Genomic DNA, 15113 nt, shown 5'->3' with positions numbered 1-15113 from the left:
GTGAACATTCATATCACTGGTATGTACTTGTAAATCATTAGCATTGACCACTGCATTCAGGTAGGGGCTGGAAATTCATCAGCTATTACTTATATCCATGAGTCAGTGACTGTACAGAGAAATCCCTGTTGTCACTTGGCTGGCGAAGGAAGGCGTGTGCTGCGGTACCTGGCGTGGCATTACCTTCCTTTACATGATGTTATGTTTCAGTCGGGCCGTAGCCGTGTGGTGCAATCCTTCCAAGCCGACATCCAACACATTTTCCATTGCCGTGTTTCACTCCCAAATTCCGTGCTGGTCACGATTCAGCTGGTGTCTTGGGCAGCGATGAGTTAAGGCTGGCTCTGCGCTCCCCGCTGCGGCACTGGCAGCGCTGGGAGCCGTTCCCTGTTGGCCGCAGGATGCGGTTTCACGTGCCAAGCGGCGTTCCGTTAGTGCCAGCCTGGAAATGACCAGTGGCCTATAGGACTTCACACCTATTGTGAAAGTTCCTGGCTAGCCCCGATGTGCCTTATTAATTAACTCTGGAATTCTGGAGTGCAGACAAGGCATGAGAAAGGCTCTAATTGAAGGTCTTGTAAAAATTCAAGGGCCCGGATATCAGGGCTTGTGCTGGCTGGCAGCAACGGGAGTTGTCCCGTGTCCCTTGGAATTCAGGTCCTGCAAGAAAAGTGTTGGTAGCACCTGTGTGTGTCAGCTCTGAAGCAGGAGGAGTTTGCGGAAAGATGGATGCTGGACCAGGTGTGCCTTGTCAGGGGCGCGCAGGTGCTGCTCGTTGAGCTCTGGAGCGCAGCGGGGCCTGGCAGTGACCCAGTTCTGCTCCCAGACTTGCCATGCAGTCTCATGCGAGTCAGTTCACCTCTTTTTGCCTCAGTTTCCCCTTCTGAAGAAGATGTCAAGGTACCTATCTACCTCACAAGGGTGCTGTGAGAACCGAAGGGTCTAATTCTGCATCCATGGTGATTCCCTGCCTCATGATGAGCGGTGCAAAGTAGAGGTTACAAAACATAGAATGAGAGAATCCCGGTCAGATGATCTGTCCTCTAGCATAGTAGTGTGTGTAGGATATTTAACAGGTTTTATATTAATGTGAATGTTCTTTATAGAACTGGAAAAATATTCACACTTTTGCTGTTAACCGCGAGGGAAGTTATTTATCCACAAAATGACAAGGTGCTTTTCTGAGCAGAAAACAACTTCAAGAATGATTTTTCACGCCTTTGTCTTCTGTGCTGTTTCAGAGCGCTGGGCCCCGTGAGCTCCCACTGACTGTCCCCGCGCAGCCGGCCGCGGGCACGGCGCGGCCCCGTCCCGCCCGCAGAGCCTGCGCAGCGCGAGGTGAGTTCCAGCGCCAAGAAGTGTCTGGGTCAGACATTTGTCACCACCTGAAGCTCATCACAGGATTTGTCTGAAGAAACTGAAAGCAGGAACAATTAAGCACCTTCTGTGCTCTGGCAGTCACCTGATGCTGATTTGCACCTGTAAGTACCTAAATGCATTTGAGAAAGGGACTTGTTCTGCCTTCTGATGGACTACAGTCTGAGGACGCTTCACCCCGCCAGGTACTTCATGGTGCTTGCTTTTCACCATTGCGAGTAGCAGAGCAGAGCCCACGCGGACGGCAGCACAGAGCTCGCCTGTCTGGGTTCCTGCAGATCAAAGCTCCTCTAACAGCCTCTGGGCTGAAAGCCGTGGGACAGACGCTCCCCTGTCCCGTTTGCAGGAAGGAATGTTCTGAAAAGGTGCCTTCCTCTGGGCTAGGGAAGAGCTGGGCTCTGTTGCTGTGCAAGCAGAAAACAAATGTCACCTTCATCAGTGGTCACACAGGGCGATTTATTGACTGGAGGCCCAAGGCAGGGGAACGAACATATGGGTAATGAAGAACACTGGTTTTATTACAACTGTGGTACCTTTGATTTGTCATCTCTCTGTCCTTTTAATAGCAAATGTTTCTTTCTGAGACGCTTTTATGACATCCTGTCATTGATTTGTATTTAATTTAAATGGTGAGTTGTAGAATTAGAGCCTGGCAAATAAAAAATGACCACAAGTGCCTCGGCTCTGGCGTGGATTGCCTCCCGTGTAACACGGCGGGCCGCCCGTTCCTGCGTCAGCTGCCACTGCAGCGCGGTATTGCTCCCGTAAGGTGCGGGAGGGTGCGCCCCACAGCGAATCGGTGCAAGGCAGAGGTTTGGGTACCACTTGGAGTTCTTTCAGATCTACGGAGCAGTTCCTCTTTCCTCAGCTAAGTGATGACTCAAGTTTCCACCTTCACAAATGCTCAGGTGGGACCCTGTCTGGTGGCACACCCCACAGGCTGCCCCACGCGTTTCAGAGTAAAAGCTTCTAAGACCCCTCAGGCGCCGCGGGACCCCACGCGCGGAGCCCCCGCCCCTCGGGTGCTGCGGGACCCCACGTGTGGAGCCCCCGCCCCTCGGGCGCCACGGGACCCCACGCGCGGAGCCCCCGCCCCTCGGGCGCCGCGAGCCGGGCCGGGGCTGCGGCCGCATGGGAGCCGAGTCTTCGAATGGCAGCTCTGAAGCCTCAAAAAGCAGAAGATAAGTAATAGGAGCTCCCTGTCGCAGTTCGGAATTGCTGAGTTTTAGATGCAGACTGGCAATTTTGAGGGTGTGGCTTGTGATTCGGTGCAACAATTCCCAGCGCACAGCAGCACCGAGTCCACGCGGGCACAATGTGGCATTTGTTTTGTGTCTGCTGCTCCCCGCTGTTCCCCTTGTCATGGATCCCTGTGCCACTTGCTGTACAGGAATGTAAGCCTAAAAAGTAATATATCAACAGGCAGTTTCTTGATCTCTTTGTGGCAGATTTCCGCAGGTTTGTGGTGTAGCATCTCAGTGCAGTAACTGTGAACTCCATATGCTGGAAGCGATGCAGTAATTTATGCCGTGCTTTCGCGTGGCTGGTTACCGCCCGTGGCTGCGTTTCCCGGCGAGGCGCCCCCGGGAAGGCATGTCCCGCGTGTCCCGCGTGTCCCGGGGGACACGTGTCCCTATTTCTGGCCATTTGGCTTTCCCTGGGCCACCAAGTCAATAGCTGTCCATTCATTATGGGGTAAATGTGGACTGGGAATTCTGGTCATAAGAAAGACTGTTTCTTCTGTAAGTGAAAAGGTGTTATCCTCCCTGTGTTTACTTCAGTACTTTATTTACCCACGTGAAATTACTCTCTAGCCTTATTTGGCACAAAGATCTTCAATTAATGTTCATAAGCTGTTTCAGGTCAGAAAGTGAGCCTCATTACAGGGCTCATAAAACATTGCTTTTATAGACAAACCACACTCTTAAAAGAACTGAATGTTTCAGACACTGAAACGAGTTTGTTGTAGTTTCATTTGTGAACTGTTCTTTGTGAACAATAACATGGGTTGGGTCTTAGCAAATATTTTAGCAAGCCAGTTGAAGATCAAATTTTCCACCAGAAACAAAGTTAACAAAATCTGCCAGTTAAACAAAGATTATTTCTGTTTCGCTGCACTGTTTTGTGCCAATTACAAAAGGAGCCGACCTGGCGGCTGGTACGGACAGACCCAGACCCCAGCGAGCTGCGCGCAGACGCCCAGAGGGCGCGCCCCCCACCGCGGCTGCGGGAAGGGGCTGCTCCCAGGCCCCGTTCTCAGCGGCACTGGCAGCAAACTTCCCTGTTTTTTAGTTAAAGCCAAGCACGCCAGCGCGGAGCAGCCTCGCGGGAGGAACACGCTGCCACGCCGGCTGGCACAGCTGTTGGGCTGTTCTTACCATTCCCAGGAAAAACGTCCTCACCTGCAGCCGTGTGAGCGTGCCCAGTAGCTTCAGGGGTACCACAGTCACGTAAGTGCACGCGCCAGCAACGGCACGAAGTTGCAGCCTTTGAGGTGTTTTTACACCACCGGAGCCAGCCTGCAGCTCCTCACCTGGTGTTCGCGAGGAGGGCGGCTCTGCTGGGGCTGCCGGGGGCGCTGGAACGCGCGGCACCTGCCAGCTCCCGGACCTCGGAAAATAGAACTCGGTGAACAGTTAAGCCTTTAATTAAATATGTTCTGACAACTGTTTCAGTCTCTGATAACTATGATCTTGTTTCTATTTAATTACAATTATAACATTGGAGTAAAAAAATTGCAGACTTTGTACTGGCTTGTTATAAATATAACATAATGCATACTTTGTTCTCTGTTATTTAACCATATTTGAAGCAGGATGCTCTCCAGTCTGCAGAATTCTGTCTTGCGTTCTATGGGTAGAATCCTTTAAGGTGTCATTATCCATGTCAGTACAAGTTTGCAGTCTATTCTAAAGCAGATGGGTAAGTGTATGAACAAAAAGGGATGTCTTGGGTTCCAATCATTGGGTATAAAATACTTACCGTTTCTCTTGCAGTTTTCCATCGTGGAGCCTTTCTGGGTCTCCTCCTCCCTCTGAGGCCAACGCTCCGCACCCCGATGTCACAGACAGACCCTTTGCAACGTGTCCCCGCCCTGGGGTCCGCCCTGAGGTCTAACAGCACTTAGACACGGCTTTGCCGCCTCCCGTGTCCCACGCCCCCGCGCCCCAGACGCGCTCCGCTCGGCGGCTGCGTCTCTGCGCACTGAGGGTGCTATTTTGTATTTTCACCATAAACCATCCCATGGCCTGAAAAGCGTCACGGTCAGCACAGTACTGATCAGCACAACTAAACGTGCCAGAACCTGGCCTGCAGCTTCTCATGTTCTCTGAAACCCACGGGTGTAAATTTTAAGCTTAAATAAGTGGAAGGCATATCTAGCTAAGGTTTTATTTCTGTCAGGGACAAGTGGGTGGTGTGGCCAATGCTGCAGGTGACCGAGAATGACAAGGCTCGCTAGGAGATAATGGTTTCCACCCCCAAGCCCTCAGGAGCAACTCTGAATGAAGTTATAGACGTGAACATGCAAGATCTTTATCTACCTGAGACATCTTCGTATCCGTTTGAAATGGAATCTCCAAGGCCTCCGAAGAAGCAAGTGCGTTTATGATATCTCATCTGTTGAAGGAGAGACCTTTTTTGGAAAGATGGGAGATACTTCATTGAATATTAAAAAGAGTCCGAAGTTCTGTGTGGCAGCTGGAAAAAGAGGCTGAAACCCCCGATGCCGAACACCGGTGCTGGGAGGAGCGCCGCGTCCTCCGTGCGAGGGGAAAGACCTTTCAGTATCCTGGTGTCTGTGATTTTCCTAAATATAGAACTTGCTACTATTATTATATAGAATTTAAAATTCTTTGTCACTTAGTTACCATCTGTAATTACTACTGCAGCCACGTGTTATTTTTTAATGCAGTTTTCAATTTTCAACACCTTAATTTGCTTAAGGTAGTAAATATCTCATCTATTTCTATTAGTTAGATAAGTTTTCTCTTTTATATATAAATCTGCTATAATTTTAGCAAACTTTTCAAAATGTCTCAGGAAAATAAGGTTCCAGACGCAGTTATTTGACCAGCACGAGGCAGTTCAGCCCGGCGAGGGGCAAAGCGGGTTCCACGCGCACGGCGGTTCCTGCGCGCACGGCGGTTCCTGCACGAGCGGCGGTTCCTGCGCGCGCGGCGGTTCCTGCACGAGCGGCGGTTCCTGCGCGCGCGGCGGTTCCTGCACGAGCGGCGGTTCCTGCGCGCGCGGCGGTTCCTGCGCGGGCGGGTGTGCCAGCGCGCCCCAGAGCTCGGCTGAACCGGCCACTGGAGCGGGACAGGATCCCACCGTTCCTAGAGAATGTTCTTAGTTATTATAATGTGGTCCTGACTTTCAATTTTGTTCCTAGTTTTGATGGCCAAGGATTGAGATGTTTGACTTAACTCTAGCAAACCTACATAGTAATTTATTCCTTTCTTAGGATTCGCTCTCTGAATTCAGCCTTGGGATGGAAATCGCATTCCAGAATAGCAACGCGGGCACACGGAGCTGTTTGATCTCCGCTTTTAGCCCAAACTCTGTGTTTACTGGGGAGGGACTTGTGTTTTGGTGCAGCAGTGGTGGTATTCCACAACCACTAAACCTCGTCTAAAAAAAACCAACCCTATTTTATTAAGGAAAAGTATGCATAAATCCTTTTTAGATGGTTTTTATAACCCAATTTCCAGGAAAAAAAACATCACACTGCATAGGAAAAAATAGTATTATATTACAGAAAATTGCTAACTAAGATGCGGAAAATAGTTCAAGTGAAAATAGTAAATCACTTTAAAAAAAAGTGGGGGGGGAGAAAGGGAAAACAACAAGGAAAAACATCAGTGGCGTTTCGGGTGGGTCTGTGTGCGGGGCCGCACGAGCGCCTGGTGACACGGCCGCACGAGTGACACGGCCGCACGAGTGACACGGCCGCACGAGTGCCTGGTGACACGGCCGCACGAGTGACACGGCCGCACGAGTGACACGGCCGCACGAGCGCCTGGTGACACGGCCGCACGAGTGACACGGCCGCACGAGTGACACGGCCGCACGAGCGCCTGGTGACACGGCCGCACGAGTGACACGGCCGCACGAGTGACACGGCCGCATGAGCGCCTGGTGACACGGCCGCACGAGTGCCTGGGACACGCTGCTGTAGCTGCTGTAGCGGTGAGCCCGAACTGCCTTGACAGAGCTAAACCAGCGGGACTCTCGTTTCAGCCCCGTTTTGAAAGTCTCGCATGTGACACAGGGCAGAGCTGCAGCTTGTGGACCGGCCTCGCGGCCCCGGAGCCTCCCCGGCCCGCGGGTGCAGCCGCGCGGCCCCGCTCTGCTGCGCCGAGCACTCGTGTAGCTGCTTCCGCTCTCACAGGAGCCTCTCGGGAGTGAGGAACGCAGTGCGGACGGTGACTGAAATCTACTCGGCTCACCGTGAAGTTGCTGTGAAAAACAGAACAAAGTCCAAGCTCAAATCTCCGTCCAATATGCGGAAAGGAAAAAACCAAAACCAACCAAACACACACAAAAAACCCAACCAAAGCAAACAAAGAAACCCACAACCAACATAGTTTAGTATTTTGGAGCTGAATCTCTCAATTTCCTCCTGCTCTGGAAGTGATCGACAGCGGCTTGCCCAGCAGAAAGTTAAAATGAATGTTCTGGAAATACAAACACAAGATCATACATTTTTATCCTTCACAGTTCAAGCTTTTATCGATATGGGGAAAAAACACGACTAGAACATTGACGCTAAAGATACATTTTAATGGGTTTGGAAACAAATTGCCTATAGAGTGAAAGCTTCCTCATGTGACAGAACAAACAATCACTCCAACATTAATTTTGTTCAAAAGGCTGTTTACTCACATTGTGCATCACTAAATCTGCGATGTTCAAGCACGAGCCATTCGGGCCTGGGCCGCAGGGTCTCCCTGCAAAACCTGCAGGAATGGTGAAGCCCCGAGCCCCGCGCGGGCAGGAGCCGCACGGAGAGCAGGTTCGTCAGTCCTGCTGCTCAGGGGTCTACTTGGCTTATTTCCATTTGTCAGCACAGCCTAGCTCTAATAAAGCGGTTTTAAAATCACTTATATTGAATTCTAAACTAAAATATTTCATCGTTAGAAAAGCAATAGCCTCTTACTATGGATCATACAGAGATCAAAATGGCAAATAATCATTTTTGTCTGATTTTTAAGTACAGAGCACTTGTTTTATATGAAATTAGTAGTTCTTAAAGCTTTTCTTCCAGCCAGCTTTGCAGTGTCTCCGTGCTGCACGTGTGATGCTCGTTGCAGCTGAAATCCAAATTCCTGTGTGTCTCATCGAGATTTTTCTGTTTAATATTGTTATGGGGAAAAAACCTCCCCTGAGCAGTGCGCATGTCCCGCGCGGAATAACCAGCGCTCGACACGGGACTCACATCAGTATGCAGAACTGACGAGAAACGCTGTCAGGACGGTGAACGGGAGCTCCCCCGGAGCGCTGAGCCGAGGGGCGGCGCCCGCGCCCCCGCGCTCTGCGGACGAGCACGGGCCCCGCCCGCCCCGGCTCCGCCCCCCAGCGGCTCCTTCCGCCTTCGGCTCCTCCCCCGCGCGGCTCCTCCCCCGCGCGACTCCTCCCCCGCGCGGCTCCTCCCCCTCGCGACTCCTCCCCACCGCGGCTCCTCCCCACCGCGGCTCCTCCCCACCGCGGCTCCTCCCACCAGTGGCTCCTCCACCCCCGGCTCCCACCCCCCCAGCGGCTCCTCCCCGCCGCGGCTCCTCCCCCCAGCGGCTCCTCCCCCCCGGCTCCTCCCCCCCGGCTCCTCCCCCCGCGGCTCCTCCCCCCCCGGCTCCTCCGCCCCGCGGCTCCTCCCCCCCCGGCTCCTCCCCCCCGCGGCTCCTCCCCCCCGACTCCTCCCCCCTGGCTCCTCCCCACCGCGACTCCTCCCCCCCCGGCTCCTCCCCCCCGGCTCCTCCCCACCGCGACTCCTCCCCCCCGGCTCCTCCCCCCCGCGGCTCCTCCCCCCCGCGGCTCCTCCCCACCGCGACTCCTCCCCACCGCGGCTCCTCCCCCCCGCGGCTCCTCCCCCCCGCGGCTCCTCCCCTTCGAGGCTCCCCGCCCAGCGGCTCCTCCCCGCCTGGCTCCTCCTCCCCCGCGGCTCCTCCTCCCTCGCGGCACCTCCTCTCCCCCGCGGTTCCTGCCCCCGGCTCTTCCCCCGCCATTCCCCCCACCGCGGCTCTTCCCCCCCCGAGGCTCCTCCCCACCGCGACTCCTCCCCCCGCGGCTCCTCCCCCCTGCGGCTCGTCCCCGCCTGGCTCCTCCCCCTCCGCGGCTCCTCCCCCCCGCGCCTCCTCCCCACCGCGACTCCTCCCCCCCGCGGCTCCTCCCCCCCGCGACTCCTCCCCCCCCGCGGCTCCTCCCCCCCGCACCTCCTCCCCACCGCGACTCCTCCCCCCCTCGTCTCCTCCCCCTGCGGCTCCTCCCCCCCGCGCCTCCTCCCCCCCGCGGCTCCTCCCCCCCGCGACTCCTCCCCTCGGGGGCTCCTCCCCTCCGGGGCCCCTCCTCCCCCGCGGCTCCTCCTCCCTGCGGCTCCTCCCCCCCGCGGCTCCTCCCCTTCGGGGCTGCTCCCCTCCGGGGCCCCTCCTCCCCCGCGGCTCCTCCTCCCTGCGGCTCCTCCCCCCCGCGGCTCCTCCCCTCCGGGGCTCCTCCCCTCCGGGGCCCCTCCTCCCCCGCGGCTCCTCCTCCCTGCGGCTCCTCCCCCCCGCGGCTCCTCCCCTCCGGGGCTGCTCCCCTCCGGGGCCCCTCCTCCCCCGCGGCTCCTCCTCCCTGCGGCTCCTCCCCCCCGCGGCTCCTCCCCTCCGGGGCTGCTCCCCTCCGGGGCCCCTCCTCCCCCGCGGCTCCTCCTCCCTGCGGCTCCTCCCCCCCGCGGCTCCTCCCCTCCGGGGCTGCTCCCCTCCGGGGCCCCTCCTCCCCCGCGGCTCCTCCTCCCTGCGGCTCCTCCCCCTCCCCGCGCGGCCCGGCCTGTTGCCGGGCAACCGCCGCCTTCCCAGCGTGCCTCGGTGCCGCGCTCCGCCGGTTTCCGTCCGCCGCCATCTTGCCGCCATGGACGCAGGTGAGCGGTGCGCCGCGCGGGGCGCGGGGGGTCCTGCGCGCGGGCCCGGGCCGTTCTTCCGTCCTTTGCGTTGCTTGGCTTGAGAAAAGCCAACGGAACAACGGCACACCAAACAAAAGCCACACACCGCGGTGTTTAGTAGTGCGGGCCCGGTGCTGATCCGCGTGATGAAGGCTTTGCTAAATGAACCTGTATTTATTATGCAGAGGTACTGCTTTTTCTCCTGTTTAAACATGTTATCTCTATTTGTCTGGCTCAAACCGAGAAAATTACTTTCCGATCTGTTGTGTGGGTCCGATTCTGACTAATTCTGTCATGTGTCAGATGATACAGGAAATCGGCTGCGGTTCCAGCTGGAGTTGGAGTTTGTGCAGTGCCTGGCAAACCCCAACTACCTCAACTGTGAGTACTTCAGATAGCGCGATCCTCAGTTAAATGTAGCTGGATGGTGTTTATTGTTACCGGTAACGTTAGAAAGGGAGAGGGCTAAACGAAGAAAGGGCCCGGGTGTCTCAGCCTGGAGCTGCCGGGAGTGCGTCCGTGTGCCCGGGTCTCACGGGCGGGACTTGCACCGTGTGCAAAGTTTTGCCGGTGGAAATGGGAAAGTTTTGCCGGTGGAAATGGGAAAGTTTTGCCGGTGGAAACGGGAAAGTTTTGCCGGTGGAAATGGGAAAGTTTTGCCGGTGGAAACGGGAAAGTTTTGCCGGTGGAAATGGGAAAGACACGTCTGTCTGGTGCAGAAAAAAATAAGCGAAGGTCTGCAGTTAAAAAGTAATGTCAAGGTAACAGTATTTGTTTACCTGAAAACAGAATTTTACTAATGTTAATAGTAGTTTCAGGTATTTAATTCCCTGCCAATTTTGATGCTACAGTCAAAATTTCATATTTAAGAAGCTGTTCTCTTCTTTGCAGTTGAATGAAAGACACCTACTATAAGGGAGAGGAGACCAGTCTATTATGCCTAATATCTTGACATAGTATATTCTTCTGTGTTTTGTTCATTTTGAATTATCAAGATTTGATTGCAGTGATGTGGTTCTAACCGAAGTGCCTCTTTGAATAGTTTTGTGATCATATGTTCTCCAAGTTTGGCAGATTTTTTTCACACATCTGTAACTGACAATTCCTTTGTGATTTTATTTCAGTTCTTGCACAAAGAGGCTACTTCAAAGACAAAGCTTTTGTAAATTATCTTAAATATTTACTTTATTGGAAAGAGCCTGAATATGCAAAATACCTGAAGTAAGTGTGAAAGTCACTTAGTTTTCTGCATGTTAATGATTTGATGTTCACTTTCTCTTGTGTGTTGTACTGTAGCCTGTCTGTATTTGACTTCTGCCTGTACCCTTCCCTTTGTCCTCCCCGCTGTGCTTGTCTGCAACACAGATTTTCCTGTTTCCAGCGCCAGATGTAGCAAGAATAGAAAAAATTATAAAACTCGTCTTTCATGAGTCGTGCATGGAATCTTCCTTTTGCAGCCTGTATCTGCGCTTTAGCATTTGTTCAAAATAAAGCTATTGAACATTATGGTACAAAACTGCTTCAGTTAGGCCCAGTGAGTACATTGTTAGAGTGACTTTGCATGTTTGTGAGTGTGCAAACTCCTTCAGATTTTAGGAAAACAGTTCTTGCTTATGCTCTTTAAATGAGCTCTCAAACAGGTATTGTTATGTATTTGTTTTAGTAAAATCTAGCCATTAGAAAAGCTACTCCAAGCAAGCGTGTATATCCATTTATAAACTGCTCTTGGGCTCCTTGTTTCCTAGCCTAATACTGAAGTTGTTAAGGTGCAGCCTGTGGAATATGTGCAGCCTTACATGATTCAATACTTGAGTAAAACACATACATGACAAAACTAAAATAAAACTGAAGAATTATTGAAGACTCCAGTTTTAGTGTACCTTTTAAAGTATGTTTATTTTTAATCCAGGTATCCTCAATGTTTGCATATGCTAGAGCTGCTCCAGTATGAACATTTCCGCAAAGAACTGGTAAATGCCCAGTGTGCTAAATTTATTGACGAGCAACAGATTCTTCACTGGCAGCACTATTCGCGGAAGAGAATGCGCCTCCAGCAAGCACTTGCAGAGCAGCAGCAGCAGAACAACGCCTCTGTGAAGTGAGAAGTGACCCAAGGCGCCCTTTGTGTCTGCTGAAGTATTTACCGGCGGGGAAGGAGCTCCTGTGGGTTCCACTCTGGGTGTGTGTACATGTAATTTCTATCAGGTGATGGGTGGGCTTTTTTTCCTTTCATCAACTTTTTTAAAGAGACGAGACTGATAAATACGTACTTCTGCAGTTTATTTTGTAGCGTGGAAAATGTTGTAAGAGGATTACTTACTGTACTTATTGGCTCATCTTGATTTTGAAAACAAAACATAGTTTTGTGGACACTGCCATTTAGGTATCTAACAAAACGTGTAGCTCTGAAGTCTGTTTTTAGGAGGCATTTTCCCTGGAGAATAAATGTCTTAAGGTGCAGCTAAGAGCTCCCTCATGTACTGCTTCTGCAACTGCAGGATGAGCAAAGTCAGAGTGATGCTATTGTACAAAATCTAAAATGTGGATTTTTTGCCTTGGAACCAAGCTGTGTTATTATCATTTCTGTTCACCTGGTAATGATTGTCGCTGGGAGCCTCACGCAGTCGTCCTTACAGCATGCTTTAGCGATAGAAATCGGTGTGAGCAGACAAGGATCGCAGGATTGGAGCAGAGATAAGTAGTAATGAACTTTGCAGATACACAGCAGAAGGAAAGAGGCTGTAGCCGTATCTATCCCATTAAAGCGAGCGAGCTTTAATATTGGTTTTCTGCCAGTGAAGTAGTGGCTCTTTGGCTTCTCTAAAGTACATGTAGTGAAAACAATTTGTGGTACAAAAAAGGTGTAAATGCTTGCAGTATTGGAGAAGCATTTGACATTTATTCCTGTATAGTTTTTATTGTAAGAACACTGATTTCTAGCTGGCAGGGATTTAATTTTCATATTTTGGATTGTATTTGTGCTGCATTCAGCAGCTGGCAGGGATTTAATTTTCATATTTTAGATTGTATTTATGCAGCATTCTTGTTACATTTATCCTTGTAGGAGCAGGTACTGCAATTGTTAACCCTTAACGTGATCAGTGACACCAGGACTGTCAGCATTTACCATACTTAGGCTGAACAGATAAACCATTAAACATCTCTGGTGCTGAAATTTTATCTTAACGGATTCAGTAGCTATGTGAAGTCAGATTTAGGAAGAATAAGCAGATTTTTCTGTATCTCCTGCTCTCACACCTCCCTTTCTCACTATTAAAGATATAATTTAGCACTTAAGTCTTACTCTTCAGTAACTGTAGGGTGCTCTCTCAGTTCAGAACATGAGCTCAGCATCTTCGAAAAGAGACTGTTTGCAAAGTTACATTTATTTGAACATGGAAGGAAAGATACAGGTTTTTTTGTTGGAGGATTTTACTGGAAGGTTTGGACCTAGAATTTAATAACATCTTGACCAGTCTGAAGTAATTAACCATTAAAGTTTTTAAAAGGTTTGGGATTCCTTGAAAGGACATTGCAAATTGCTTGAGTTTAACGTCTTTGTAAATGATTGACTACTGGAGGATTTAGTCTTCAGTAAACAACATGCGCACCAGATCTGCTTTGAAACATTCTTCTTCAACCAGCTTCTGAGGCTGAAAGAGAAGTTAAAATGTTTCAGGGGCGATTCAAAAAATGTTACCCCCTGGATCCACTGGCACATACCAGCATGAGCCACGCGAGCATTGTTTGCCCAGGGAGGGTGGGGTGGAGCAGACAGGGTAGAGTGACTCAGAAATGCCTGAGGGTTTTCTGGCCTTGGAAGAGGCATTGCAAAGAAAGTAACGGCTAATTTAAATAATATGCACGAGTTAGAACTTGAGCTGTAGTCTGTCTGAATCAAGAGAACGCTGCATATAACCTTATTTCACTCCCACAATTCAGCATTTGGATTTTTTAAAATTTGAGGAGCTGCAAGTCAGGGAGGTAACAATACGTGGTTAAGTATCTTCTCTTCCCCTTGACCACTATGCGCTAAGGGTACACATTTTCTTTACTATATTATAGACAACATTATACAGAAAGCAGAGTGATTCTCTCTGAGCCAGAAAGAGTGCATGGGTGGGAGCAGAACAGCTGTTCCAGCTGTCTGCTCTTGTCAAAGGAGAGGGTATGGGAAAACATGCATGAGTGATTAATTTACAGCTGTAAGTTCCTGCTGCTTTCCCATCCGAATGCCTGTAGATCCAGAACATAAAATAAACCACTTACTGTTCCATATTTAAGTAGTGTAGGCACTCCTGTTAATTTCAGGTTCTTCCTGAATTCATTGTTGGGATCTTTCCAGCTGTTCAGGAGGAAGGAGTTTAGTACAGTTCGTAGAGGTGGGGTTTGAAGTTAGCCTGTTAAAATTCCTTCAAAAGGATAATTCAAAGGCCTTTGCTCACACTTGCCCAACCCCCTTATCAGAACAAGCACGCGTGCAGGCAGCTCACGTGAGGGATAGTGTAGACCTCAAAACTCAAATATTTGCTTCATTCCTTGCAGAAAAGGGCAGTTCAGCAAGTTGTTCTGACAGTTTAGTTAACTTCCAGTCCATGAACAGCAAAGTTATATCAGCTGTTGCTATTAAAACAGTTACTTACTAGGCTCTGTCTCCTACTAGGCAGTAGATGAATACAGACTCATCAGGCATGTTGTGAAGTTCCTTCCTCACAACCGGTTCAGCTAGGGAGTAATTTTAAAAACCTGTTAGTAGTCAGTACTGTTACTGTGCTACAGAATCACACGGATCTACTTTGACCAGCAAGATCGACAATTAATGGGATTAATTAACCACCTGGTTATCCAAAAGCTTTCTCCATGTTCAGTGTTGAGGAGCCTGGCCTTGGAGCAAAGGTCAATTTCTGTTTTAACAAGTAAGAAACCCGAATCTGCTGTTTGTATGACGCCCGCCCGAACGGCGGCGCGCGGCGGCCGTGCGCGCGCGGGCACACACGGTGGGAAAGCTCGGTGGGTGCTCTGTGCGGCCGGCGGGCCGCCTCTGCCGGGGCGCGTCCCGCGGGGAGGGAGGAACCGATCCCGAGATGCACGTCTACTCGCTCGCCGGCCGCCGCACAGCCCCGCGCTCCGTGCGCTCCGTGCGCGCGGCTCGGGCAGCCGGCACCCGGGCACCCGCGATCCCCGGTACCGGCGGCGGGAGGTTGTGAGGCCGCTCTGCCCCGGGAGCACGTCCCGGCGGCCCAGGGAGCGCACCGGGCCCGCTCCAGCTGCCTCCGGCAAGCGGGAAGGAGGCAGCCCGGCCGGGCCGAGCGGCGTGGGGCGAGGAGCCCGCGGCGCTGGGACTCCAGGGCCACCGAGCCCGCCCTGCCGGGCGCGGGGAGAACGGCGCTCTCCGCCGCGGGACTCACCGGTCACGCAGTCCGGGCACCAGCTCCTGCCCTCGGCATCCTTGTCGCCGCAGAAGAGCGCGAAGATGGGCCGGCCGTGGTAGCGCTGCGCCGTCTGCACGAACTCGGCGTACCCGCGGACCTGCTTCTCCTCCCAGCCCATGGCGGCGGCGCGGAGGGGCGGGCCCGCGCCGGCCACCGTAGTTCCGCGGCCGCCC

The 15113-nt window shown here is 52.2% G+C and overlaps 2 protein-coding genes and 1 long non-coding RNA gene across 4 annotated transcripts; 1 reads left to right on the top strand and 2 right to left on the bottom strand.

Moving 5' to 3' along the window:
- Nucleotides 1-6244: 6244 nt before the first annotated feature.
- LOC308048061 lies at nt 6245-7908 on the bottom strand. Its single transcript, XR_013923083.1, has 3 exons — nt 7261-7908; nt 6959-7052; nt 6245-6834 (listed from the first exon to the last, which is right to left on the bottom strand). It is a non-coding gene; the product is annotated as an uncharacterized lncRNA (long non-coding RNA).
- A 1508-nt stretch (nt 7909-9416) lies between these two features.
- Nucleotides 9417-11975, top strand: MED31 (mediator complex subunit 31). Of its 2 annotated transcripts, none has more exons than XM_080356923.1 (4): nt 9417-9487; nt 9812-9889; nt 10633-10729; nt 11418-11975. In XM_080356923.1, exons 1-4 carry the CDS (start codon nt 9478-9480, stop codon nt 11608-11610), a joined length of 378 nt encoding a protein of 125 aa, XP_080213049.1. In that variant the 5' UTR covers nt 9417-9477; the 3' UTR covers nt 11611-11975. The 2 variants fall into 2 exon arrangements, with proteins under 2 accessions (XP_080213049.1, XP_080213048.1); XM_080356922.1 differs by lacking the exon at nt 9417-9487 and adding an exon at nt 9494-9695.
- A 156-nt stretch (nt 11976-12131) lies between these two features.
- TXNDC17 (thioredoxin domain containing 17) lies at nt 12132-15099 on the bottom strand. Its single transcript, XM_080356924.1, has 4 exons — nt 14917-15099; nt 14152-14233; nt 13778-13853; nt 12132-13161 (listed from the first exon to the last, which is right to left on the bottom strand). Exons 1-4 carry the CDS (start codon nt 15056-15058, stop codon nt 13093-13095), a joined length of 369 nt encoding a protein of 122 aa, XP_080213050.1. The 5' UTR covers nt 15059-15099; the 3' UTR covers nt 12132-13092.
- Between the last annotated feature and the right edge of the window lie 14 nt (nt 15100-15113).

The sequence above is a fragment of the Nesoenas mayeri genome (assembly GCF_963082525.1).
Source record: "Nesoenas mayeri genome assembly, chromosome: 20".
NCBI lineage: Eukaryota > Metazoa > Chordata > Aves > Columbiformes > Columbidae > Nesoenas > Nesoenas mayeri.
This window is presented reverse-complemented; position numbering and strand designations above follow the sequence as displayed.